This window comes from Entelurus aequoreus, linkage group LG03 (genome assembly GCF_033978785.1).
Source record: "Entelurus aequoreus isolate RoL-2023_Sb linkage group LG03, RoL_Eaeq_v1.1, whole genome shotgun sequence".
Classification (NCBI taxonomy): Eukaryota; Metazoa; Chordata; class Actinopteri; order Syngnathiformes; family Syngnathidae; genus Entelurus; species Entelurus aequoreus.
In genome coordinates, this window is record NC_084733.1 from 38316404 (window position 1) to 38344122 (window position 27719).

The 27719-nt window shown below is 38.7% G+C and overlaps 1 protein-coding gene across 1 annotated transcript; it reads left to right on the forward strand.

Moving 5' to 3' along the window:
* Window positions 1–165: 165 nt before the first annotated feature.
* On the forward strand, window positions 166–27719 carry LOC133645640 (potassium channel subfamily K member 17-like). The gene is made up of 5 exons (XM_062040488.1): window positions 166–381; window positions 21408–21522; window positions 24070–24236; window positions 26582–26750; window positions 26819–27719. Exons 1-5 carry the CDS (start codon window positions 166–168, stop codon window positions 27064–27066), a joined length of 915 nt encoding a protein of 304 aa, XP_061896472.1. The 3' UTR covers window positions 27067–27719.

A 27719-nucleotide genomic window follows, 5' to 3' on the forward strand; every position in this document is an offset into this window, starting at 1 on the left:
TTCTGCATTCTGCTCTTTAAACTGCATCGTTCCCTGGTGATATTTCTCAGCACCATATTTGCATGGCAGGCCTCTGATGTGATGGAGCAGTAGTGCAGGTCATTTGCCTTCACATTCTCAAGTCAACTCTCCCGTCACCTCGCGCTTACCCTAAAACTCTTCCAGATGGGAATAAAGGAAATTTTCCATTTTGCTCGATTGCCCTCCATCATCTTGCTGGGGTTGGTGTATGTGTTTTACGTGCTTATCGGCGGGGTGGTGTTTTGGAAGCTGGAGGGAGACCTTGAACAGAAGGACATCAGTGTTTTGTTGATGCGCAAACAAAAGTTGTTGTCAACGTACGCATGTCTGGACCAAGACAGCCTTGAGAAAGTGGCTCAGGTGAGGAACACCATTAACAAGAGAAGTAAGCGGAAGGTTAAATTGTCACACATAAGTGTAGTAAAACAAACAACATGAGGAAAATATGTTAAAAGAGTGTTACAATATTGAAATAATGGCCCTTATAGGACAAGAAACACTGTAAAAATGTAATTAAAATACTGTAATCAACATTTACTGTAATCTTACAACAAATTACTATAAAAATTACAGTACCCTTATATTTCACATCACAGTAAATTACTGTAAATGTTACTGTAAAAGTAATGCAATTATTCGCCGGTAACTTACTATGAATTTCCAATGAAAATGTTTACAATGAGCTGTATAATTGCCTGCCCAAAAATGTTGGTTTTATTGTTTAGTTGTTTTCTATGTATCTGCTCAGATCATCCTCAGTGGAATTCATTGTAGCATTCCTACACAGATAAGAACCCATTGTCACCTACATAATATTGACAGAGGGACTTACAAAGCAAATTTAAAGGACATAAATAGACATGGAGTTATTATTGTTATTATAGAGGTTCATTTGAAATAGGGACAGATACAAAAACATAGACATCTGAAACAGTTATCCAATGTATGCATCATAGTGTTTGTAGCCAAAGCTAATTTACAACACTTGTTAATTTCAACACACTTAAAAGTGTCCCAATGGGGGCCACTATGCAATGTCTCATTTGAGCACTTTTAAAAGCGTGGTCGTTTTTACACTGTTGGAGAGTTAATATAGTAGTACCTCAACTTAAGAGCTTAATTGGGTCTGTGACGAAGCTCCTAACTCAAAACACTTGTACCTCAAATCCAGAGGTGGGCAGAGTACCCAAAAACTGTACTTGAGTAAGAGTAGTTACTTTAGAATATCAGTCAAGTAAGAGAAGAAAGTAGTCATCAAAATAATTACTTGAGTAAGAGGAAGTATTCCGTGAAAAAACTACTCATGTATTGAGTAACTTGTGAGTAACTTCCTAATCAGTTGCTATTTTTTAATGGTTCTTGGACTACAATTGTATTTGATGTGAGCGTGCATTTGTAAAACATTAAAGTCATATGCAATTTCTTGCAACATGTTTTCTCCAGTCGGAAGTTGAATTCTTGTCTTCTGAAATGTCAACATTTCCACTGACACAGATGACAGCACATAATATAATGTTCTTTTTACTAGTTTGAAAGTAATCATTGAAGATGTGTGCTGTCACTTTTTACAGTCAGTACGTTTCTATGCATTAAATTAGTCTGATTTGTCAAATAATTCAGTTTCTTCTATTTTCTCACTTGCAGGTGAAGTTTTAATTTCCATGCTCTTATCTCTAATGTGACAGTTGGCCATACGCAGTGTGCCTCTCGTATACCCGGGGGCGATTGTAGTCATTTCAGATTCTTTAGCTATGTGGGAATGTAAATACAGTAGAAGAAAAAGAAGGCTACATGCTTATAAGATAGCGCTAGTAAATTTTAAGCTCTGTATGTAACAAATACCTACAAGTTTCCACTGCTATTTGGTCTTATTGGTAATGCTGAGCCGGAAGGCCAAGCTCTCAATTTACCGGTAGATCTACGTCCCTATCCTCACCTATGGTCATGAGCTTGGGGTTATGACCAAAAGGACAAGATTAGTTTCCTCCGTCGGGTGGCGGGGCTCTCCCTTAGAAATAGGGTGAGAAGCTCATCATTTGGTAGGAGCTCAGAGTAAATTTTATTTTATTTTTTTATTTTTTTTGATATACCAAAAATATGGTCTGATTACAAGGAAATTTGAAAAAAGAATATGAATAAGAAGACACAATGATCCTTTTTGAGCAACTTAGAGTAAAGCCGCCGCTCTTCCACATCGGAAGGAGACAGATGAGGTGGTTCGGGCCTCTAGTCAGGATGCCCCCCAAATGCCTCCCTGGGGAGGTTTTTAGGGCGCGTCCGACCGGTGGGAGACCACGGGGAAGACCCAGGATACGTTGGGGAGACTATGTCTCCCAGCTGGCTTGGGAATGCCTCAGTATCCCTTGGGAAGAGCTGGACTAAGTAGCTGGGGAGAGGGAAGTCTGTAATTCTCTGCTTAGGCTGCTGCCCCCGTGACCCTACTGCGGAAAAACGGAAGAAGTTGGATGGATGGATATATGTATTATTGTCTATAAATATATATACATATATATATATATATATATATATATATATATACATATATATTGTATGTACATTAAGACTGAACTTTTAACATTTAATCAAAAGCTGCAAGTGATGCATTCCTTGCATGTGATCGCCTGTCCGTTGTTATGATAGATATCTTTTTTTTTAATTCACTTATGCAGAGAGGGAATAGTTGTCTTGTGTCAACAGTCTCAAATACAGAAGGAGGTCACACTGGTTCCTTCCTGTTGTCAAGCAAAGGGTAATCAAAAAAAGGAAATGAAAAACCCTTTGCATGGTTTTCATTAGTCAGGTGTTTATTCACATATGATCTCTTACAGTGTATGAGCAGATATGAAATGATTGTTTACTTAACCTGCTTGGGAGATGTGGAAGTCACAAATCAACATGGGTGTTCTTAAAATAAACACATTTACAAATCAGTGGGACTTAAAATAATAGTTTACTGTTTTATTAAATTACATTTTTAATTAGATTTGTATTAGATTTTGTCATGTCTGTGTTAATCATGTTTTTGTTTTGCTTGAGTTTTGGGCTCTTTTTTTAGTTCCTGCTTGCACTTCCTTGTTTGGTTTGGTTTCCATGGTCACCCATTAGTTTTCACCTGTCTTGTCACGCACCTGTTTCACATCCTCATGTCACGCACCTGTCTCACGTTTTCACTAATCATGTCACCAGTATTTAAGGCCATTGTTGCCAGGCAGTCGGCCTGGCGACATCACTCTGTTCACCTCTGCGCACTTCATGCCTTGTCAAGTAAGTTTTTTCTATTCATGCCACAGTTAGCGACTTTTGTTCATGTCCTTAGTTTTTTGCCCACGTGCAAGTTTTTGTTTCATAGTCAAGTTTGTACCTCCGCCTTGTGCGCGCCTTTAGTTTGTTCTTTTTGTTATAGTAAAAAATAAATATGTCCTTACCTTCAAGCCATGTCCGCTCCAACTTTTATTGCATCTCGGAAAAACAAACCCGCCATAGTCCACATCCTGACAGAATGTCGCCAGCACAAGAACGTTTTTCCGCAAAAAAGTTGGACGAGGAAGCGTGGGAAATCCTGCGCGCTATGGAAGCGGAAACACTGCGCTTTTCCCCCAGGGAGCGCAGGGGGATGATGTGGGGGCCCGGAGGCAAGCTGGTGCCGATCGGCGCGTCACTCCCGCCCCGGAAACGTCGCCAAGGAAAGACTTCCGCGAGTGGACAGGATGCACCACTCCTGCGGGCTCCTCCCCCTCTGGGCGGAAATAGAAGACAGCCAGCCTGGCAGCTCAAGGAGCACGCCACAGACCTGGAGATTTTTTTTCCAAATTCTTTATCCTGTCAATCCAAGCCACCCAAATTCCATGCCCCGCCCCCCAGGACTCAAGCCACGCCCAAGTCACAATTTTTTTTTTCACCCACAAAAGCCCAGGTGGGGGGGAAAGAAATACTTTTTGGACAGTTTGGAGGGGAGGATTCTGCCCCCCTCCTGACCACCCTCCACCCACCCAAAGAAACGATTCCAGACCGCAGGGCGCGCGTCTGGTATCCGCTCCTTGAGGGGGGGGCTAGGGCTGGGAATTGTTCAGGTGGGGTGGCTCAGCATCGTCACGCCAAGCCACAGCCTCCAGCACGACCACCACCACCAGTCTTTCATCACGCCAAGCCACAGCCACCAGCTCGGCCACCACCACCTGTCTTTCGACCTGCCAAGCCACAGCCACCAGCACGGCCGCCACCACCAGTCTTTCGACCTGCCAAGCCACAGCCTCCAGCTAGGCCACCTCCACCTGCTCCAGGCCCAGCTCCACGCCAAGCTCCACCACGCCAAGCGCCACCAGTCGCAGCTCCACGCCAAGCGCCGCCAGTCGCAGCTCCACGCCAAGCGCCACCAGTCGCAGCTCCACGCCAAGCGCCACCAGTCGCAACTCCACGCCAAGCGCCACCCGTGGTAGCTCCACGCCAAGTTCCGCTACCTGCTCCACACCGCCAAGTGCCGCCAGTCGCAGCTTCACGACGCCAAGTGCCGCCAGTCGCAGCTCCACGCCAAGCGCCACCAGTCGCAACTCCACGCCAAGCGCCACCCGTGGTAGCTCCACGCCAAGTTCCGCTACCTGCTCCACACCGCCAAGTGCCGCCAGTCGCAGTTTCACGACGCCAAGTGCCGCCAGTCGCAGCTTCACGACGCCAAGTGCCGCCAGTCGCAGCTCCACGACGCCAAGTGCCGCCAGTCGCAGCTCCACGACGCCAAGTGCCGCCAGTCGCAGCTCCACGACGCCAAGTGCCGCCAGTCGCAGCTCCACGACGCCAAGTGCCGCCAGTCGCAGCTCCACGACGCCAAGTGCCGCCAGTCGCAGCTTCACGACGCCTAGTGCCGCCAGTCGCAGCTTCACGACGCCTAGTGCCGCCAGTCGCAGCTCCACGACGCCTAGTGCCGCCAGTCGCAGCGCCACACCAAGACCAAGTCCAAGACCAACCACGCCAAGACCAAGACCCACGCCAAGACCAAGACCAAGACCCATGCCAAGACCAAGACCAAGACCCACGCCAAGACCAAGACCCATGCCAAGATCAAGACTCACGCCGCCAAGACCAAGACCCACGCCGCCAAGACCAAGACCAGGACCCACGCCGCCAGGACCAGGACCCACGCCGCCAAGACCAAGACCCACGCCGCCAAGACCAAGACCCACGCCGCCAAGACCAAGACCCACGCCGCCAAGACCAAGACCCACGCCGCCAAGACCAAGACCAGGACCCACGCTGGCAGGACCAAGACCCATGCCGCCAAGACCAAGACCCACGCCGCCAAGACCAAGACCCACGCCGCCAAGACCAAGACCCACGCCGCCAAGACCAAGACCCACGCCACCAAGACCAAGACCAAGACTGCCAAGACCAAGACCAAGACTGCCAAGACCAAGACCAAGACTGCCAAGACTGCCAAGACTACCAAGACTGCCAAGACTACCAAGACCAAGACTGCCAAGACTACCAAGACCAACACCAAGACCAACACCAAGACCCACGCTGCCAAGACCAAGACCCACGCTGCCAGGACACGCCACACCAAGCTTTTCCGCCCAACGCACCAGGCCAAGCTTCGTCATCTGCGACTGCCACGTCGACGAAGCGCCTGCCTTCTCGTCTGCCACGGATGTGGCCGCTACCTGGTCGTCCGCCACGCCAAGTGCGCCCACCTCTTCGTCGGCCACGCATGTGGCCCTTCCCGGGTCGCCCACCTCGCCTGTGGCGGCGGCGTTTCCACTCGCCGCCGCCACATGACTATTCCTCGGTGGATTCGGGGCCACTTGGCCTGGCGACCCACCGCCATGTCCCCCTCCCGCCCTCCCATGACTCTTGTTCATTTTTTTGTGTTGGGACATCTGGGATCTGTCCGTAAGGGGGGGGCTCTGTCATGTCTGTGTTAATCATGTTTTTGTTTTGCTTGAGTTTTGGGCTCTTTTTTTAGTTCCTGCTTGCACTTCCTTGTTTGGTTTGGTTTCCATGGTCACCCATTAGTTTTCACCTGTCTTGTCACGCACCTGTTTCACATCCTCATGTCACGCACCTGTCTCACGTTTTCACTAATCATGTCACCAGTATTTAAGGCCATTGTTGCCAGGCAGTCGGCCTGGCGACATCACTCTGTTCACCTCTGCGCACTTCATGCCTTGTCAAGTAAGTTTTTTCTATTCATGCCACAGTTAGCGACTTTTGTTCATGTCCTTAGTTTTTTGCCCACGTGCAAGTTTTTGTTTCATAGTCAAGTTTGTACCTCCGCCTTGTGCGCGCCTTTAGTTTGTTCTTTTTGTTATAGTAAAAAATAAATATGTCCTTACCTTCAAGCCATGTCCGCTCCAACTTTTATTGCATCTCGGAAAAACAAACCCGCCATAGTCCACATCCTGACAGATTTAACAAATTGATTGGACTGTTCTTTAAATAAACTATATATATATATAGATCCTATATATATAAATTTCATAAAATAATACCTAATAATTTTCACAAATTACTGAAAATGTTCTAAAGATGATCTTAAATATTTCATAAAAGAATATTAGATAATTTTCACAAATTAGTGGGACTTGAAATAAACTTAAATATTTCATAAGGTATTTTTTATTGTTTTACAAATCATTGTGTTTTAAAATAAACTTCATAAAATAATCTTCAATAATTTTCACTAATCAATTCAACTGAAATTGTCAGGATTTGGTGAGTGTTGCTTGTCTGCAGAAAGAGCAGAGGGTGTGCAGGTAAAAGTATTATTATTTTTTTTTACAAATACATTAGACTGTTCTTAAAATAAAGTTGGATAGTTCATAAAATAACAATTATTTGTTTTCACGAATACATTTTGAATATTCTAAAAGTAAGCTTAAATATTTCATAGAATAACATCTATTAAGTTTCACAAATTAGGGGGGCTTAAAACAAACATATTTTCTTGAAATAAATGTTGATATTGAATCAAATATCACATTCAATAATGGGCAGAAATTAATGGGAATGTTCTAAAAAAAAACCTAATTTATTCATGAAATAACATTTAATAATGTGCACATATCAGTGTAACTATTTTAAAACAAACTGAAATGCATTTCATAAATAAAATGTTATTGTTTTGACAAAACCATTGGACACTTCTTAAAGGGTAACTGCCCTTTTTTTGGAATTTTGCCTATCGTTCACAATCATTATTAAAGAAAAGAGCATACATATCTTTTTTATTTTTTTATTTTAAAGATGATAAAAAAAATGTTTGGAAGATACAGCTAATAGGAGTCACCATTTTAGCCTTCTAAGCCCTCTAAAATAACTTCAAAACCCTCCATCAACATTTTATATACACACTGCAAGTAAATATTTAATGTAGTAACAGACACGTAACATAACAATATGTACAATATTAACTGTATTTTGATCATTTAAATTATTGCTGGGACTGATTTTTTCAGCGGATTTATTTCCTTTTCCATAGCAGCGCACTTCGGGCAACAACTGTGTGTTCCTTCCTGTGTCTTGTAATCATGGCAGATTCGGTAACAAACAACAAAGATGACTATTTTGGACAAATGAGGATTCCCAACCGTATCTTTTTGAACCTGAATATACTGAGGATGAACTACTGTTTCTAGAAGCAAGCACAAAGGAAGAGTGAGATGTTGGAGCAGACGGAAGCAGAAAGAGTGAAGTGAATGTGACTCGAAGCTGCAAAATGTGGAATTTGAAGCCATGCTATTTCGACATAAATGGAGTGCCTACCCAAATAAACCGGAAAAAAATTCCATAGCCAGCTGGACCAAATGCACAACTGTCCATCAAGTGGGTCACACTTGCACATGCACGTCATGCATGTATCATGTCTATCATGTATCATGATAGACAGCATACACTGTCTGGCAAGCTGTGTAAAAGCAAAACATGAAATGTGGGCTGATACTTTACAGATACTGTAATATGATTGTTCATGTTTTTCAGTCAGTATGGATTTATGTTCTATCGCATTGTGTTGTGCGCTACAAACTCAAGCGCGTCTCATGCTGACGTAGAAGCTAGCTTATCTCTTGCCGTAGTCAGCTTTTACAGCTATTACCGAAGCACGCCGATATGTTACTACGCTGGAAAGAAAGTTACTCAGTGTTGGCTCCTACAATAACAATGTCGGGTTACGGAACGTAAATGAAGTATTGGTTTGAATGCATTTTTAAAGTGATTTGGAGATATAATTGATTGTTCCCATTAGCTGCATTGCTAGCCACCAAGAACGAGACGATTTTTATGTTAGAATGCAAAAAAAAACGTTTGTTTTTTTGTCTCTCATGATTGTGAACAAAATTACCCCCAAAAAGTGGTCGCCCTTTAAAATAAGTTGAAATATTTCACAAAAAATATATATCAATTAGATTTAAATAAACTTAAATATTTATTTTGTATTATATATATATATATATATATATATATATATATATATATATATATATATATATATATATATATATATATATATATATATATATATATATATATATATATATATTCTACCGCTTGTCCGCAGGGGGTGCTGAAACCTATCTCAGCTGCATTCGGGTGGAAGGCGGGGTACACCCTGGACAAGTCACCACCTCATCACAAGGCCAACACAGATAGACAGACAACATTCACACTCACATTCACACACTAGGGCCAATTTAGTGTTGCCAATCAACCTATCCCAGGTGCATGTCTTTGGAGGTGGGAGGAAACCGGAGTACCCGGAGGGAACCCACGCAGTCACGGGGAGAACATGCAAACTCCACAAAAGGAGACCCTGATCCCGGGGATCGTATTTTCCCAGAAAAGGGTACAAAAAAAAGAATAACAAATAACTAAATTAAATATAGATACTTTGGAAACTGCAATATACTTCACTATTACAGACCCCGAGGGGGACAAATGAATGGATGGATGGATATTACAGTAGTATTGAATCTCCAATATAGGATAATGTTATGTAGGCATATATTCAAATAAAATGACATTTTACCATAACAATTCTTTCTAATTAAAACAATGTTCTTGTTTTCAGCTGCTGTCTGCTTTTCCACTGACATGTTTTGTCTGTTGCAATATGCAAAATTTATCAAAGGATTTCCCATTTTTCAGTGTGCCAGTAACTTTATGTGTCACTTAGTGGCTTGAAATGTTTTAAATGGACGACCATCTGATTTCCATCTTGCCACATCATCATGCTTGTATCCTGTTTATTTACTTGACTCTCAGACTCCATGTCTCCAATACCTAAAATAATCCAACAGATGTTCTACTCCAACAATCTTGTTGCCATGATACTGTGTTGGAGCTTTGATATGCAAGAAACAAGCAGGTTTATTTGTGCATGTTGTTACTGGGATAGCATATTTATTTGCAATACATGATATTTTTATGACAACTTAATATGAAAAGTGCGACTATTTCTGGCCCCTCAGTTTAGATTTGACCCATCATTCACATCCAAATGTGCACCACATCCCTAACTTTTATTAGCCACACATCCTTGCCAAAGGAAATGTGCTTTGGCAATTATAACTGCCTGTCATGCTTTTGCACTGTCAATTTGCAGCTTTCACTGACAGTGGTGGACAAATTAACAGTTCAAATCATATGTTATTGCGACATTTTAACATTCACATCCGATTCCGTTGGGGAAAAGTTATCATATAAGGAATATTCACAAGGTTAGGTTTAAAAAAAAGATACAAATAAAACGACTTCTTAAAGTTCTTGGTGTCAGTCTCGTACAGAAAATGTAGTCAATGAATTAAGTCAAACATATATATATATACAGTTTATATATACATATATACAGTATATATGTACTACATATACATATATGTATGTATATACATACATACGACTTCTTAAAGTTTTTGGTGTCAGCCTCATGCAGAAAATGTATATATGTGTATATGTGTATATATATATGTATATATATATATATATATATATATATATATATATATATATATATATATATATATATATATATATATATATATATATATATATGTATATATATATATATATATATATATATATATATATATATATATATATATATATATATATATATATATATATATATATATATATATATATATATATATATATATATGTTTGACTTAATTCATTGACTACATTTTCTGCATGAGGCTGACACCAAAAACTTTAAGAAGTCGTATGTATGTATATACATACATATATGTATATGTAGTACATATATACTGTATATATGTATATATAAACTGTATATATGTATATGAACTATATATATGTATATATATATTATATATGTATATATTGATATATATGTGTATATGTGTATATACATATATGTATATATATATATATATATGTATATATGTATATATATATGTATAACATATATACATATATGTCATATATATAGCATATATATAAATATATATGTATATATACTGTATATATGTGTATATATATATATATATATATATATATATATACTATATATTTAGTTATATACTATAGTATATATATACAGTATATACTGCATATATGTATGTATAAACTGCATAAATGTATTTGAACTGTATATATGTATGTATACTGTATAAATGTGTATATATATATATATATATATATATATATATATATATATATATATATATATATATATATATATATATATATATATATATATATATATATATATATATATATATATATATATATATATATATATATATATGTATATATGAATAAGCGGTAGAAAATGGATGGATGGATGGATATGTACATATGTATATGTATATATACTATATATGCATATATTTATATATATATATATATGTGTATACAGTACATGTATATATATATACATATATGTATATATATATGTATATATCTATATAAATAGCATATATACATATATAAGATATATAGCCATACATATACATATATATATACTGTATGTATGTATATATACTGTATATCTGTGTGTGTATATATATATACTATATATTTAGTTATATACTGTGGTATATATACTGTACATATGCATATATGAACTGTATATATTTATATATACTGTAAATATGTATACACATATATATGTGTATATATATATATATATATATATTTATATTTATATATATGTGTGTGTGTGATATATATATATATATATATATATATATATTTATATATATATATATATATATATATATATATATATATATATATATATATATATATATACATATATATACTGTCAAATATTACAGCCAAATTTAACCAAAAATATCTCCCACTCATGTTTTGAAAAAGTTTTGGCTGCCCGTGGTTGGACTAACTTGTGTGTTGTCAACTCACAGCAGTTGTTTTAAAGGCGAACTTCACTTTTTTGAATTTTGCCTATCGTTCACAATCATCATGAGAGACAAGAACACACGTCTTTTTTTTTAGGTGTCCAAAGATGATTTTAAAAAAAAATGCTTGGAAGATGTGGCTTCAAAGCCCTCTGAAACAACTTCAAAACCCTCCATCAACATTTTATATACATGCTGCAAGTAAATACTTAATGTAGTAACAGACACGTTCATAACAATATGTAATATGTACAATATTTACCGTATTTTGGTCATTTTAATCATTGCCTGAACTAATTTCCTTGGCACATTTATTTCCATTTCCATAGCAGCACACTTCCGACTTCCGGCAACAAATGTCTTACTACTTTTGGAAATAAACACGAGTGTGTTCTTATCATGGCAGACTTTGTAATAAACAATGAAGACAACTATTTTTGGACAAATGAGGATTCACAACCTATTGTTTTTAAGCTGAATATACGGAGGACGAACTGCTGCTCGTAGAAGTGAGCACAAACAATGGGTGAAACTTTGTAGCAGACGGAAGTCGATAGAGTGATGTCGGCGTGACTTTGATGCTGTAAATGTGGAACTTGGAGCCAAGCTATGGTGACATAAATGGATTGCTTACCCAAAATTAACTGGAAACGTCCCCAGCCAGCTGGACCAAACAGACAACTGTCCATCGAGTAAGTCACTATAATATCAATAATGGTACACGCAATACACCATGCTGGTTAGTGCAACTACAGTACATACTCTGTTGAGTTAGCTGTGTACAAACAAAACATGAAATGTGGGCTAATGTCATGATCCGTGGTCCGGATCATGTTTTGTTTAGTTATGTTTTATTAGTTTTGGACTCCATTGATCCTGTTTGCGCTTCCTTGTTTGTTTTGTCACCATGGCGACTCATTAGTTTCACCTGCCTCATTTGTTTCGGATCACACATGTCGCTAATCATGAGATTATTATTTAAAGGCCTACTGAAATTATTTTTTAAAATTTAAACGGGGATAGCAGATCCATTCTATGTGTCATACTTGATCATTTCGCGATATTGCCATATTTTTGCTGAAAGGATTTAGTATAGAACAACGACGATAAAGTTCGCAACTTTTGGTCGCTGATAAAAAAAAGCCTTGCCTATACCGGAAGTAGCGTGACGTCACAGGAGGAAGGATTCCTCACAATTCCCCGTTGTTTACAATGGAGCGAGAGAGATTCGGACCGAGAAAGCGACGATTACCCCTTTAATTTGAGCGAGGATGAAAGATTTGTGGATGAGGAACTTTAAAGTGAAGGACTAGAGAGGCAGTGCAGGGTGTATCTTTTTTCGCTCTGACCGTAACTTAGGTACAAGGTCTCATTGGATTCCACACACTCTCCTTTTTCTATTGTGGATCACGGATTTGTATTTTAAACCACCTCGGATACTATATCCTCTTGAAAATGAGAGTCGAGAACGCGAAATGGACATTCACAGTGACTTTTATCTCCACGACAATACATCGTTGACGCACTTTGGCTACGGAGCTAACGTGATAGCATCGGGCTCAAATAGGCTGACCATATTCTGAAATCCCAAAAAGAGGACACATATATGCGTGCCAGGGCGGGCAGCACGCCAAGGCCGGGACTAGGTGAAAATTTGCCAATGATACTCGAACTTGCTTTATAAATAATATATATTTTTTAAATAAAGCATTTTTTCTCCTCTGTTGACAGCAGTGTTGGCGCTAGGAATTTTCAAAATGGGGTCCCAGGGACCCCATCAAGTCATAAAAATGGGGTCCCACAGTAAATTTTTGGGGTCCCACTTTTTTGTAAGCGTTTTGAAAACAAATGACAAATGTATGCATTATCCTGTTATATCTCACATTCTATATTGTGTTTTGGAAAAAGTTTGTCATAAACGTTATTTAATTCATTAAAAAAGATAATACAAAAGAAAACAGATGTGTATACATATGTAAATGTATTCAGTTATAAACATTCATTCACTTTCTTCTTTCCTTCATGGATCTAAACTTTACCACTGCTGCTAGGTTTTTCTATGTTTTTATTTAATAAGTTGTAGGTGTATTTATTTCAGTATAAAAGTGTAAAAAGTGTTTTGCTTGGGTCATGAAATGATGATAATGGTGTTGCCAGGGCATACATACATTTTATATTTAACGCTTAAATCTCTGGAGTCTACATCTACTTCGGATCTATTCCTCATTTGAAAATGTTTTAATTTTTTTTATGTTGTTTTTTTTGTTTGTTTGTTTTCCGCCCTTTTTTGTCAAACAAAACTATGTTTTTAATGGCAAACACACAAAATATGCAAAATCTTCCACCAAAAATATTTTTCAAAGTGGAATATTTGAGTTTGAGTTTATTTCGAACATGCAAGCATACAACATGATACATCACAGTTTCCAGTTTCTTTTCAACATGTTCGAAAAGGAGTAGGAAGAAGCAGAGCTTATTTAATCCTACCCCTTTTCTTTACATAACAGTTGCAAAACTTTTTGTTCACTTCCTTTTCACAATTTTTTCACAATAAACTCCATAAGTAATCACAATAAAAATAAATAAATAAATAAATAATAGTAAGAATTTAATAATAATAATTGGTGAAGTAAGTCATATTTCATATGATGAGATAAGTAAGATTACTTTAAGAATGAATGAATGGATGGATGAAATAAATTGAGAATGTTTGTCATGGTTCTTCTTCTTTGTACTCTGTAAACACTTTAAGTTTGAAGAGTTTCTTGAAGTGTATCATATTAGTACATTGTTTGATTGCTTTGCTTAACCCATTCCATAATTTAATTCCACATACTGATATACTGAAGGTCTTAAGTGTTGTACGTGCAAACAAATGTTTTAAATTACGTTTTTCTCTAAGATTATATTTCTCCTCTTTTTTTGAGAAGAATTGTTGTATATTCTTTGGTAGCAGGTTATAGTTTGCTTTGTGTATAATTTTAGCTGTTTGCAAATTCACTGTGTCGTGAAATTTCAGTATTTTTGATTCAATAAATAAAGGATTTGTATGTTCTCTATATCCAACATTATGTATTATTCTAACTGATCTTTTTTGTAACACCGTTAATGAATGAAGTGTACTTTTGTAATTAATTCCCCATATTTCTACACAGTAGCTCAGATATGGTAACACTAGTGAGCAGTAGAGAATATGAAGGGATTTTTGGTCTAGAACATGTTTTGCTTTATTCATTATTGACGTGTTTCTTGCAACTTTATGTTGTATATTTTTTACGTGAGATTTCCAGTTCAATTTATCATCAATTATTATACCTAGAAATTTGGTTTTGTTTACTCTTTCAATTTCTATTCCATCTATTTGTATTTGTGTTTGACTTTCTCTTCTACTGTTACCAAATAGCATTATTTTAGTTTTACTAAGATTCAACGATAGTCTGTTTTTGTCAAACCATCTTTTTAATTTGTTAATTTCTTCTGTTATTATTTGTATTATCTCCTGTGTGTTCTCTCCTGAACAAAACGCTGTTGTATCATCCGCAAATAATACTAACTTTAAATATTTTGTAACTTTACAAATGTCATTTATATAGAGATTGAATAATTTAGGTCCTAGTATTGATCCCTGAGGTACACCACAGGATATATTTAGCGTTGTAGACGTGTGTTCGCCTAGCTTCACGTATTGTTTCCTGTTCGTTAGATAACTTCTTATCCAGTTTAAGACTAACCCTCTGATGCCATATCGTTCTAGTTTTTTTATTAAAATATTGTGATTAATTGTGTCAAATGCTTTAGTTAGATCCATAAAAACCGCTGCCGCACATTTTTTACTATCTATTGCATTGGTAATTTCTTCTGTAATTTCAATTAAAGCCATTGAAGTTGAAACATTAGCTCTGTATCCATATTGGTTCTCTTCGAGTATTCTATTTTTATTTATGAAACTTTTTAATCTGTTATTAAACAGTTTTTCAATGATTTTAGAAAATTGTGGAAGTAGAGAAACAGGTCTATAATTTGTAAATTGATGTTTGTCTCCAGTCTTATAAATTGGTGCAACTTTAGCTATTTTCATTTTGTTTGGAAATGTACCTGTTTGAAATGATAGGTTACTAATACACATTAATGGTCCTGAGATCTCTTCAATAACCTTTTTTATCGTTTCCATATCAATTCCGTTACAATCAGTTGAAGTCTTAGATTTACATTTTTTCACGATTGTAACTATTTCCTCCTGTGTCACATTACTGAGGAACATGGAGTTGGGATTTCGCTCTATGGTATCATTATAGTCCTCACTTGGAACTGGGTCTGGAATCCTTTCTTCCGATTTTGGTCCAATATTTACAAAATAATTATTGAAGCTTTCAACTACTTCCTTTATATTGTCATTTTTTTATTTTCATCTAAGAAGTATTGAGGGTAGTCCCTCTTAGTTCCATTTTTAATAATGCTATTGAGGATGCCCCATGTTGCTCTCATATTATTTTTGTTCCTGTCCAATAATTCACTGTAATATTCTTTTCTACATGATCGTAGTATGTCTGTTAACTTGTTTTTATACTTTTTGTACTTAATTTCTGCCTCTATAGTTCTTTGTGCTATAAATTTTCTATATAGTGTATTCTTCTTCTTACAAGCATTTTTTAATCCTTTTGTCATCCATGGTTGATTATTCTTTCTCTGCTTGTTACTGAGTTGTATCTATGGACAATATTTGTCATAAAGTATTATGAACTTGTTTAAGAAATGTTCATATGCTTCATCAACCTCTTTTTCATTATACACATTGTCCCAATCTTGCTTTTGTAGCTCAATTTTGAAGGCAGTCATCCTCTTCTCTGTGCATAGTCTTCGAAATGTCCTTTTGTCTTCCATGTTCTTCTTGTAGTTTCCATCATATATTGTAAAAACTGGCAGATGATCACTAACGTCGCTTATAAGTAGACCACTTGTAGTGTTATTATCACTTTGATGTGAAGTAATCGGTACCGTTGATAGGTCAATAATTCATAATAACATAACAATGACCGTTTGAAAGAAAAAAAAACAGCTTTGTTTTATTAGTCAACATTGCAACTTTTTCTAAATTACATTTCACCTTTAAGCTTTTTTATTTCACTTTTGTTATGTTTTTGTTAATTTTAATAGTATTTTTAGAATGTGCCGTGGGCCTTTGAAACATTAGCTGTGGGCCACAAATGGTAAAAAAAAAAATTTTTTTAATAATAATCTGCGTCCTTTCTGACTTCAATGCGTTAAAAAGACACAAGAAGTGCGTTAACGCCAACACTGCTTGACAGTATAACAAAATAAGTCACACTTATATTTTGTAACATTCACAGTTTTTGAAAAAAAAGTGCAGAGGTAGAAATATTCAAAATAACCTCTTGTATATAATGTAAACATAAATAATGCCTCAAAAGAAGTTAATTAAATTTAAACAAAAAACAGCAGACGAGCTCTCGGCCTGCACAGCTGTTTTGTGCTTTGTAGTGTCGATATGGGCTTGTAGATCTTTGGCCCCTTTATTTGCCACAGATATACACGTTCCTGCTTTGCACACAGTGCATTCTGCTTTCCATGTGTCACGGCCATGACGAAAACACAAATACTTTTTTCCGCAAATCATCCGTGAAGTTGCATTTACGTTTAGGCATTTCTTGTTCTCATGTCTCTCTCCACTCACTAGCTCTCTCGCTCTCTGTCTCTGCCCCTCCCTCACGAATGTTGCTACGTGCGCGCACCTTCAGGTTTTTTTTTAACTCCTTCTTAACTTAACCCTGGACGTACATTGAAAATACATGCAACCCTAATTCAAAATGCTGGACATTTGAGGCATTTAAGAAACCCCGCCCGGACACCCCGGACACCCCCGCAAAAGAGGACATGTCCGGGGAAAAGAGGACGTATGGTCAGCCTAGCTCAAATGCAGGTAGAAACAAAATTTTAAAAAACCCTGACTGGAAGGATAGACAGAAGATCAACAATACTATTAAACCATGAACATGTAAATACACGGTTAATAATTTCCAGCTTGGCGAAGCTTAACAATTGAAGCTAACTAACTTAGCTACGGAGCTAACGTGATAGCATCAGGCTCAAATGCAGATAGAAACAAAATTTTAAAAAACCCTGACTGGAAGGATAGACAGAAGATCAACAATACTATTAAACCATGAACATGTAAATACACGGTTAATAATTTCCAGCTTGGCGAAGCTTAACAATTGAAGCTAACTAAGGAGCGGCGGCGGCGGCGGGCGTTGTAGCTTTCGACGACACCCCGGCCGCCATCAGAATCGGCAAGAAACATATATTTCCCCAAAGTTACGTACGTGACATGCACATAGCGACACGCACGTACGGGCAAGCGATCAAATGTTTGGAAGCCAAAGCTGTACTCATGGTAGTGCGTCTGCTATCCAGCTCAAACACAACACAACCTCCTGATTGTGTTGCTGTAGTCCGCTGCTAATACACCGATCGCACCTACAACTTTCTTATTTGCAGTCTCCATTGTCCATTAAACAAATTGCAAAAGATTCACCAACACAGATGTCCAGAATACTGTGGAATTGTTCGATGAAAACAGAGCAGTTTGTATGGTGACACATTGGGTACGAATACTTCCGTTGCCGTCGTGACGTGACGCGCATACGTCATCATACATAGCCGTTTCCAACCGGAAGTTTAACGGGAAATTTAAAATTGCACTTTATAAGTTAACCCGGCCGTATTGGCATGTGTTGCAATGTTAAGATTTCATCATTGATTTATAAACTATCAGACTGCGTGGTCGGTAGTAGTGGGTTTCAGTAGGCCTTTAAGCCTGTCTTTGTCAGTTAGTCTGCCTGGCGACATTGATAGTTTCATGCTTGTATTCATGCGGTTGCTTTGTTCATTCTGTTCGTTCCATGCCTTGCCAAGTAAGTTTTTTTTATTCATGCCACAGTTAGCGAGTTTTTGTTTCATGTCCATAGTTCACGCTAAGTGTTAGTTTTTGTTTCCTTCGCTAAGTTGTGCCTTCGCCTTGTACGCCTTTTGTTTGTCCCTCTTTGAAAGTCAAGATTAAATAATGTTCCTACCTTCAAGCCGATTGCATCCCGGGAGAACAAATCTCGCAGTAAGCTGCGAAAAGCCCCGCGCCCTGACAGCTAATACTTTACAAATACTGTAATATGATTGTTCATGTATTTCAGTCAGTACAGATTAGTGTTTTATCGCATTGTGTTGTGTATTACAAATTCAAACGCGATTCAGGTGCTGATGTAGACGCTAGCGTTTACGGCTAACACCGTAGCATGTCATTGTGTTAGTGCGCTAGAAATAAAAGTTCCTCAGTGTCCGCTCTTGCAATAACAATGTTGCTACAGCTTGGTTATTATACATGTTACGGAACGTAAATGAAGTATTGTTGACAGTGACAGAATGCATTTTTAAAGTGGTTTAGAGGTAGAATGGATTGCTCCCATTAGCTGCATTGCTAGCCAGCTAGAACAAAAAAAGATAAAAAATGTTTTCTTGTCTTTCATAATGATTGTGAATAATGGGCAAAATTCCAAAAAAAGGATGCAGTTCCCTTTTAAGGGTATGTGTGTATTTGTGGCATTTGCAACATTTTTTATTTTGCATTTGTTTTTCATCTTGCAGCATTTTTCCAATTGGTGCCATTTCCAGAAAATAGCATGTTTAATTAAATACAGGATCAAATTACATGTAAAATAATTTTTTGGACAAACACAATGAGATGATTGTATGTAAAATATTAATAGAAACTACCTCTAACACTGGAAAACTGACATTTGTTGTTTGTCCTTGCTTCCTAAAGTTTGACTATTACCATGAAATAAAATAAATTCTACCCTTCAGAAATGTTATAATATTTACATATTTGTGTTACTCCTTATCCCAACATACTTTACATCTGTTTTGTTTTTTTTAAAAAACACAAACACACACACAAACAATTTAATTCAAATTCACACTTTCAGTCCTGCCACCCTAACAAATGACCCCATCTAATCACATGTCCACAGGAAGTTGCATCATTCACATCCTCGCAGGCTGTGGAGAGGCCCAAAGTAAAATACATTTCAACTCTAACTGGGGGGATGGGAGAGGTGGGTTAAAGTCTCAGCACAGTCCTGTTACCCTAAGCATTGTTTATGTTATTTATTTATCTATTTGTGACAGTTTCTGGCTGTCGTGCGGGTTCTCAGGACCACCAAGGAAGGACATTGTCGAGCAAGTTTTGACTTTTCTTTATTCTTTCAATAAAGCTGCATCTTCTTGCTTCGGGTCGCTTTTCAGCTCCATCCCGCTCTGCTCGCTTCGCCGTCTGCTTTTTAGCATCACGTCGTTGTCTCCGTCTGGCTCTCGGTCTCTTGCGCGCTGCGTCTGCTTCGGACTCTCCAACTCTCTCTCTTTCGTCATTTACGGCTGCCGCCTTTTTACACAATTCGAGGAGATTATCTGATTGTGCCCAGGTGGGCGCTCCACGGACCTGATATGATTTACGCCATCAATCCCGGCGCGCCTCGCCTCGCTGCTTGCTCGCCGTCCACGCCTCCTCGCCGCCATCTTGGAGCGGGCTCCGGTGTGCCCTGCCTCGCTGTCGGACTGCCGGCCCCGCCTCTCCACATTATTATATACACATTTTAAAAGTTAAAGTACCACTGATAGTCACACACACACTAGGTGTGGTGAAATTACCCTCTGCATTTGACCCATCCCCTTGTTCCACCCCCTGGGAGGTGAGGGGAGCAGTGAGCAGCAGCTGTGGCCGCGCTCGGAATCTTTTTGGTGATTTAACCCCCAATTCCAACCCTTGATGCTGAGTGCCAAGCATTTTGTTGAATCGCTGCAATGTGCTTAGTGTCAAAATGTTATTAGCACAAAAGCCGTATGGCTATATTTCATGTATTTGCAAATTGTATGTTTAAAAACCATACCCTTGTTACTTTCAGTCCTGTTACTCTACCGAATATTTTTGGGCTTTGGGCAACCATGTACAAAAAAAAATCAAATCAAATAGCCTGAGAAGGGCCTATACACAGTTTGAGTAGTTGGATATGTGAATGATCAGATTTAAAAGTGAGGGAAAAAAAAGTAAGTTTATTTTGAGAGAGTTAAAAAAATGGAATGTCCTTAATGTGATTGCAGTCCTTTGATTGCAGGGCATTTTTACATTAGATTTATGACGTTGCTCTATGGTGTTTGTATGGTTGTTTCTGCACGTTTGTCAGCCACCATACCTGTACTGCATGGGAAGGGGATTCATGTGGCCCTTGTCACCACGCTCTACTCGACATTTGAAACATGACGAATTGAGAGGGTGCACTAATCACTTTCGCAGCTAGATGCCGGTAAAGTGTTGACTACCTTAAAATGTGTTTTGTACCAATTCCAACTTTGACCACAATGTCAGTTGCTATGTCGAGTGAGGGGCACTAGCCGTCATTTTTAGCAGACTGCATCACAAAATATTTAACCCTTCACCTTCCGCTCAGGCGAGAAGGTGGGCCGTATTCCCCACTGTACTCACTCATAGACAGTAACAACTAGAAGTACCGTATTATCTTTTAACCTGCCCATTGTACAGCACTTTGGCTACCCCTGTGGTAAATTTTAAATGTGCTTTATAAATAAAGTTGATTTGATTTGATTTGATACCGTAGTTGGTCCACCCTTTTACACTTTTTGGGAAGACTCTACAAAATGTGTGTGTGTGCATGGGAATCTTTGAATTTGGAAGGTCAAAAGTTCCTGTTCCCACAACAAGAATGAGGGGTGTAGCAAAAGCCATCATTGAATGATGATGCATGTCCTAAGACTTTAGTCCATGTCCTGTAAGCTTTAAAAAGGGAGGTTTTTTTGCATCATCGATATTCGCTGTAAAATCTTTCCCACACCTCCTGACTGTTATGTAACAGACTGACACACACACACACAATCGAACTCCCCAATGTCCGCACTAAAGTGTGTGTAGTGCCTCTGCTTTTTGTTTGCCAGGTGCTTAACGGCGCATCCAAAGTGGGTTTGAGTTTAAAAGGCAACAGCACCACGGACGGATTCTGGAAATTCACCAGCTCAGCTGTGTTCGCTGCCACCGTGGTCACCACCATAGGTCAGTAACACACATGTAGGCGTGTGACAACGCATTATGTCATCATGGATTCATTTTTGCCTCAATGTTCAATAATCTGCCAGTCTTTTTTTATTTATTTTTAATGAAATGTAACAGTTTGGTGCGTTATGTAATAAAGCATCAAATGTGATGCCTAATGCTAATCTATGGCAAATGCAATGTAAATAGCGCGGTGCTGGAGCCCGTGCGAGTCTGCAACCAGATGTAATGTCAACAAAGATGCAGTATCCTCGTACCCAAATTGGTACCAATTCCTCGGTACACGTATTCAAAATAAACCAAAAATCCGCATTGAAATATCATTAGAGGAAGTTACTTTCCTGGCATTATCCAGCATGTTTAAAGTTAAAGTACTAATGATTGTCACACACACACTCGGTGTGGCGAAATCATTCCCTGCATTTGACCCATCACCCTTAATCACCCCCTGGGAGGTGAGGGGAGCAGTGAGCAGCAGCGGTGGCCGCGCCCGGGAATCATTTTTGGTGATTTAACCCCCAATTCCAACCCTTGATGCTGAGTGCCAAGCAGGGAGGTAACGGGTCCCATTTTTGTAGTCTTTGGTATGACTCAGCCGGGGTTTGAACTCACAACCTACCGATCTCAGGGCGGACACTCTAACCACTAGGCCACTGAGTAGTAGTAGCAAAGTAGCAGGTGTGATGATCACTCATGACAGTACTTGTGTTCATTATGCTTCTTTGTACATTTCCTGTTCAGCACGCATGTTTTCTTTCTCCACTTCCTGTTCTGAGCGCTGATCGCCACACCCTTCCCCAATCAGTGATCGGGAGAGGCTTTATTTGCCGGCGTCGTCATCTTGTAAACCCTCTCCTGGTTCATTGCATTGCTTGCATGCCGTGTGTGTGTATTTCTGACTTGTTCACGCAGGTCCCATCATTAAAACACCTTTTTTGCCTGCACGTCACCTACTGTCTCTGCATCCTGGGTCACGCCGTGACAAATACGCTCGCATTATCTAACATGCTGACATGGCCAATATCCTTTTGAGAACCAGCGTCCACACTGCAAAAAGTCAGTGTTCAAAAACAATAAAAATAAATAAAAAAATTAGGGGTATTTTATTTGAACTAAGCAAAATTATCTGCCAATAGAACAGGAAAATTTGGCTTGTCAAGACTTTCCAAAACATGTAAAATTAGCTAACCTCAATGAACCCCAAAATACCTTAAAATAAGTATATTCTCACTAATAACTAGTGCACTTTTCTTGGTAGAAAAAAAAAGAGACCTTTTTGCTCAATATGTTGAAAAATATTCTTAAATTAAGCAAACGCTAGTGCCATTATCTTGACATAATGATATGCGCTCGGCATCATGATTTTTTTTTTCATGCTTGAAGTAAGAAATTATTACTTTGAAAAAGTAGTTTTATACTTGTGAGTGTTGATGACACAGCTTTGCATCAGTTGATATTCTAGTTTCAAGCATGTTTTACTTAATATAGGTCATAAAATCTCAGCAACAAGCTGTAATATCTTACTGAGATCATTTAGGACCAAAACCCTTAAAACAAGTAAAACACTCTAACATAAAATCTGCTTAGTGCAGGGGTCGGCAACCCGCGGCTCTAGAGCCGCATGCGGCTCTTTAGCGCCGCCCTAGTGGCTCTCTGAAGCTTTTTCAAAAAGGTATGAAAAATGGAAAAAGATGAGGGGAAAAAATATATATTTTTTGTTTTAATATGGTTTCTGTAGGAGGACAAACATGACACAAACCTCCCTAATTGTTATAAATCACACTGTTTGTATTAAACATGCTTCACTGATTCGAGTATTTGGCGAGCGCCGTTTTGTCCTACTAATTTTGGCGGTCCTTGAACTCACCTTAGTTTGTTTACATGTATAACTTTCTCCGACTTCCTAGGACGTGTTTTATGCCACTTCTTTTTCTGTCCCATTTTGTCCACCACACTTTTAACGTTGTGCGTGAATACACAAAGGTGAGTTTTGTTGATGTTATTGACTTGTGTGGAGTGCTAATCAAACATATTTGGTCACTGCATGACTGCAAGCTAATCGATGCTAACATGCTAGCTATATGTACATATTGCATCATTATGCCTCATTTGTAGCTATATTTGAGCTCATTTAGTTTCCTTTAAGTCATCTCAATTCAATGTATATCTCATGACACACTATCTGTATGTAATATGGCTTCTAATTTGTTGCGGCTCCAGACAGATTTGTTTTTGTATTTTTGCTCCAATATGGCTCTTTCAACATTTTGGGTTGCCGACCCCTGGCTTAGTGAGAATAATTATCTTATCAGACAGAAAATAAGCAAATATCACCCTTATTGAGATATTTAATAATACTTAGATTTCAGTTTTTGCAGTGTACTCGATTTGGACGTTTGTTTTCGGTCTTTCTTTGGTCAGTTACAACATGACAAATGTCCACTGTAGAGGACGCTGGTTCTTGGGAAGATGTTCTGGTTTAGAAGCAACAAATATGTCCTTGTTTTGCTTCCTAAACACATGGAGTGACTCATTTGTGTATTCCAGGTTATGGAAACATAAGTCCCAGCTCCACAGCTGGTCAGATCTTCTGTGTGTTCTTTGCCCTTTTTGGCATCCCGCTCAATATGGTGGTGCTCAACAGGGTGAGCAAATACATGCTAGTTACGGAGAGGAACATCTCCAACTTCCTGGAGGGGAAAACTGGCAGACGGGTGAGGAAGACCCATCATCACGTCTACCAAATGTTTGTGTATCTTGTTTACTTATTACATTTCTGAGTCTCATTTGCAAGCATCATTAACCGTACATTCCGGGCTATATCGCTATATCACAATACCCAGGTGTGAATGAATGATGGGTTCCCACTTCTCTGTGAGCGCTTTGAGTATCTAATAATAGAAAAGCGCGATATAAAATCTAATCCATTATTATTATTATTATTATATAGCGCACCGGTATTTTAGCCGCACCCACTAAATTCTAGAATGAATAAATATTTTTACATACAGTATTTTAGCCGCATCAGGCCATAAGCTGCAGATAGTGTATATAACGGTACAAAATATTTTGTGAATGTTTATTTACATACCTAAATTGTTTCCAAACGGTCACACAGCAGTAAAACGGCTGATCAAACAAAACAGAAGTCATCGTCATGGACCCGCTAGCTGCGAAGCTAGCTCTCCAATCAGTTAAACAGACTCAATAAGTCCACGGTGATGTTTTGGTGAATTTACTAAACTGGAACAGTACAAACAGAATGCCATTATAAGTTAATAATACTAACACAGAAACTTGTGAACGCGTTACATTCCGATAGCACGTACAAATATGCATTAAAACACTTCTACAGACATCACTCATGGGACTGTTCAGTAAGTATGAATTGTTTTAGTTATATTGTAAAACTTACAAACGTTCCTAGTGATGAATGAAGAATCCTTTCGAGCAGAAAAGCTATGGACGAATAGTAGACGAAACAGAATATACTTCATGTTCAAGGCACGAAACAGGAAGTACATTTTCAACCTGCAGTGAGTGAACTCGTCTAAAAGATGGCGCCGTAGCAGAAATAATAACAGACTGTTTCAGCGTCTGTCTGTGTTTTTTTTTTAAAACTATTTGTTTAATATAAAATATTATGGCTGTTGGTGAAGAAAAATCCATAAATTAGCCGCATCGTTTTATAAGCCACAGGTTTCAAAGCGTAGTAAAAAAGTAGCGGCTTATAGTCTGAAAAATACAGTAGTAGACTATGCATGCAGTTGCATTTCCAAGACCTTCGATGGCAGTAATGTATTGCTTGGATTTAAATGACGTCACGTCCAGCTCACGTTCCTCCCGTTAAATACACGTGGTGGTCAAGCTAGCTCGGTTCTCAATGAGTACGAGGCGCCATTTAGCCTTTCTCAAAGAAAAAATGCCCTATGCTTGTGTTGTTTTTGACTGTACGAACCGTTTAAATCGCAAAAAGGATGAAAGTTTCATCAGAGTTCCTCAAGAGGTAATCAAAAAGGGAGGACGAGTGCAAGAATTTACAACACAATGGTGAGAAAAGCATGCAGCTCACACTCCAGTCCGAGGGAGCAGAGTCGAAGAATGCATGAGTTTGCAATGATCACTTTGTTAAAGTTAAAGTTAAAGTACCAATTATAGTCACACACACACACTAGGTGTGGTGAAATTTGTCTTCTGCATTTGACCCATTCCCTTGTTCACCCCCTGGGAGGTGAGGGGAGCAGTGAGCAGCAGCGGTGGCCATGCCCAGGAATAATTTTTGGTGATTTAACCCCCAATTCCAACCCTTGATGCTGAGTGCCAAGCAGGGAGGTAATGGGTCCCATTTTTATAGTCTTTGGTATGACTCGGCCGGGGTTTCAACTCACAACCTACCGATCTCAGGTAGGTTGTTCTCTAACCACTAGGCCACTGAGTAGGTTTGTTTGATATACTTTTAACATTTATTATTTCCCATTTCAGTATGATCTTGATATTATTTGTATTTAATCTTGTTATGGCGTTCTTAAAATAAATTTTTACTACAGTGTTTCCAAAAGTACCAACCTAATAAAAGCAAAAGCAAATGTGAGCTAAATCTAAAAGAGTTAAGCTTTTACCAAAGACAACAATCATAAATTAAGCTTTCAGCACATACACAATGTTGACATACATAGTTATATTTTGATAAAGACGGGGATAAACATGCATACTTGTAAACGGCGTGTGCAACAGTAACAAAATGGCGTCTGGAGCACAATAGTTCCATATGTCTGGGAACACGACTGACGTATAATCCTTGATATCACGCGAAAAATCTTTTTATAAAGTACAGGGATCTATTCCATTGCATAGTTAGATTTGACTTACTTATTGCAGGAAGATCTAGGCCACTTGCGTACTCAGATTGCTGTACAACAGCCATCTTACTTTGGTTGACCACCACTTTTTTTATTTCTAAGAAAAAGTCACATGACGAAATACAAGCAATAGACTACAGTGTGTTGCTTTAGCCAGGAAATAGTCTTTGCTGTTAATTGTTTCACTTCTCTTAATTTAGACGTGTACATGCTTCTTGGTCCACCTGGTGACTTACCTGTGTGGAGCGCTCTTCTTCTTAATCGTCCCCATGATCGTGTTCCAGTTCCGCGAAGGTTGGACCTACTCACAGGCCATCTACTACTGCTTCATCACCCTCAGCACCATCGGCTTCGGAGACTTTGTGGCCGGTACAGTTGGCACATTCAAACTTTGATACCAGGATCGTTGATGGGCATCTTTGGGTGTCACTTTGCAGACAACAACCCGGACAAAGTGTACCCCGAGTGGTACAGCATCTTCATGGCCTCCTGGATCTTCTTCGGCCTGGCCTGGCTGGCGCTCATCATCAACCACTCCATTGACATGCTGGAGGGGCTCAACATGCACCTCAAGCGGTGGTGGGGGGGCAGCAAGCAGGAGGAGGATGATTGTGTGGGGACCGACAACCCTGACACACAGCTGGAGGAGGAAAAAGAGGTCAACCGGCCGCCTCTAAAGCAGTAAAGTGCGCCAAAAGTCGATTTGAGATATTTCTAAAGTTTGGAAAGCTATATTAATTGAACATAACCACCTGCTGTTGCTATTTATTATGAACACACTAAATATACTGTACATTATATTTCTTATTTATTCACTTCCTGAATTGTGTGGGTGTATCAATCAATCAAATGTAGCATTTTTCATGAACAGGCAAGGGATTGCCACCAACAAAACACACACACACACACATTCTTGTATTTGTTACCTCCTTGAGGCCTCTGAAAAATGCCTACCTCTTTAGGACCACCCTAATTTTTTATAGATTTCCCCACCAGGGATGAAAAATGAGATCTCTATTTTTTGTTTTTTGTAATGTGCTTAAGGCCGATGACAAACAAGTCACGGACCACAGATGGCCCCTGTGCCGCACTTTGGGCAACACAGCTGTAGAAGCTAACTGTTAATGACCACCACCATAGTCTTAGTACCGTAGTGTATTTGTTCATCCTATGTTCACATATGGGACGCGGGTTGTCTTACGTCAGCACCGGAAGACGTAAAATCACTTTAGCATTTTTTAGGGGGATGAATAGGGAAGTCCTTCTTTAGATTGTTTTATCATATATTGCTGCCTTTGCACCTGTCAATGTTTATTTTTGTATGCACATTAAATCAAC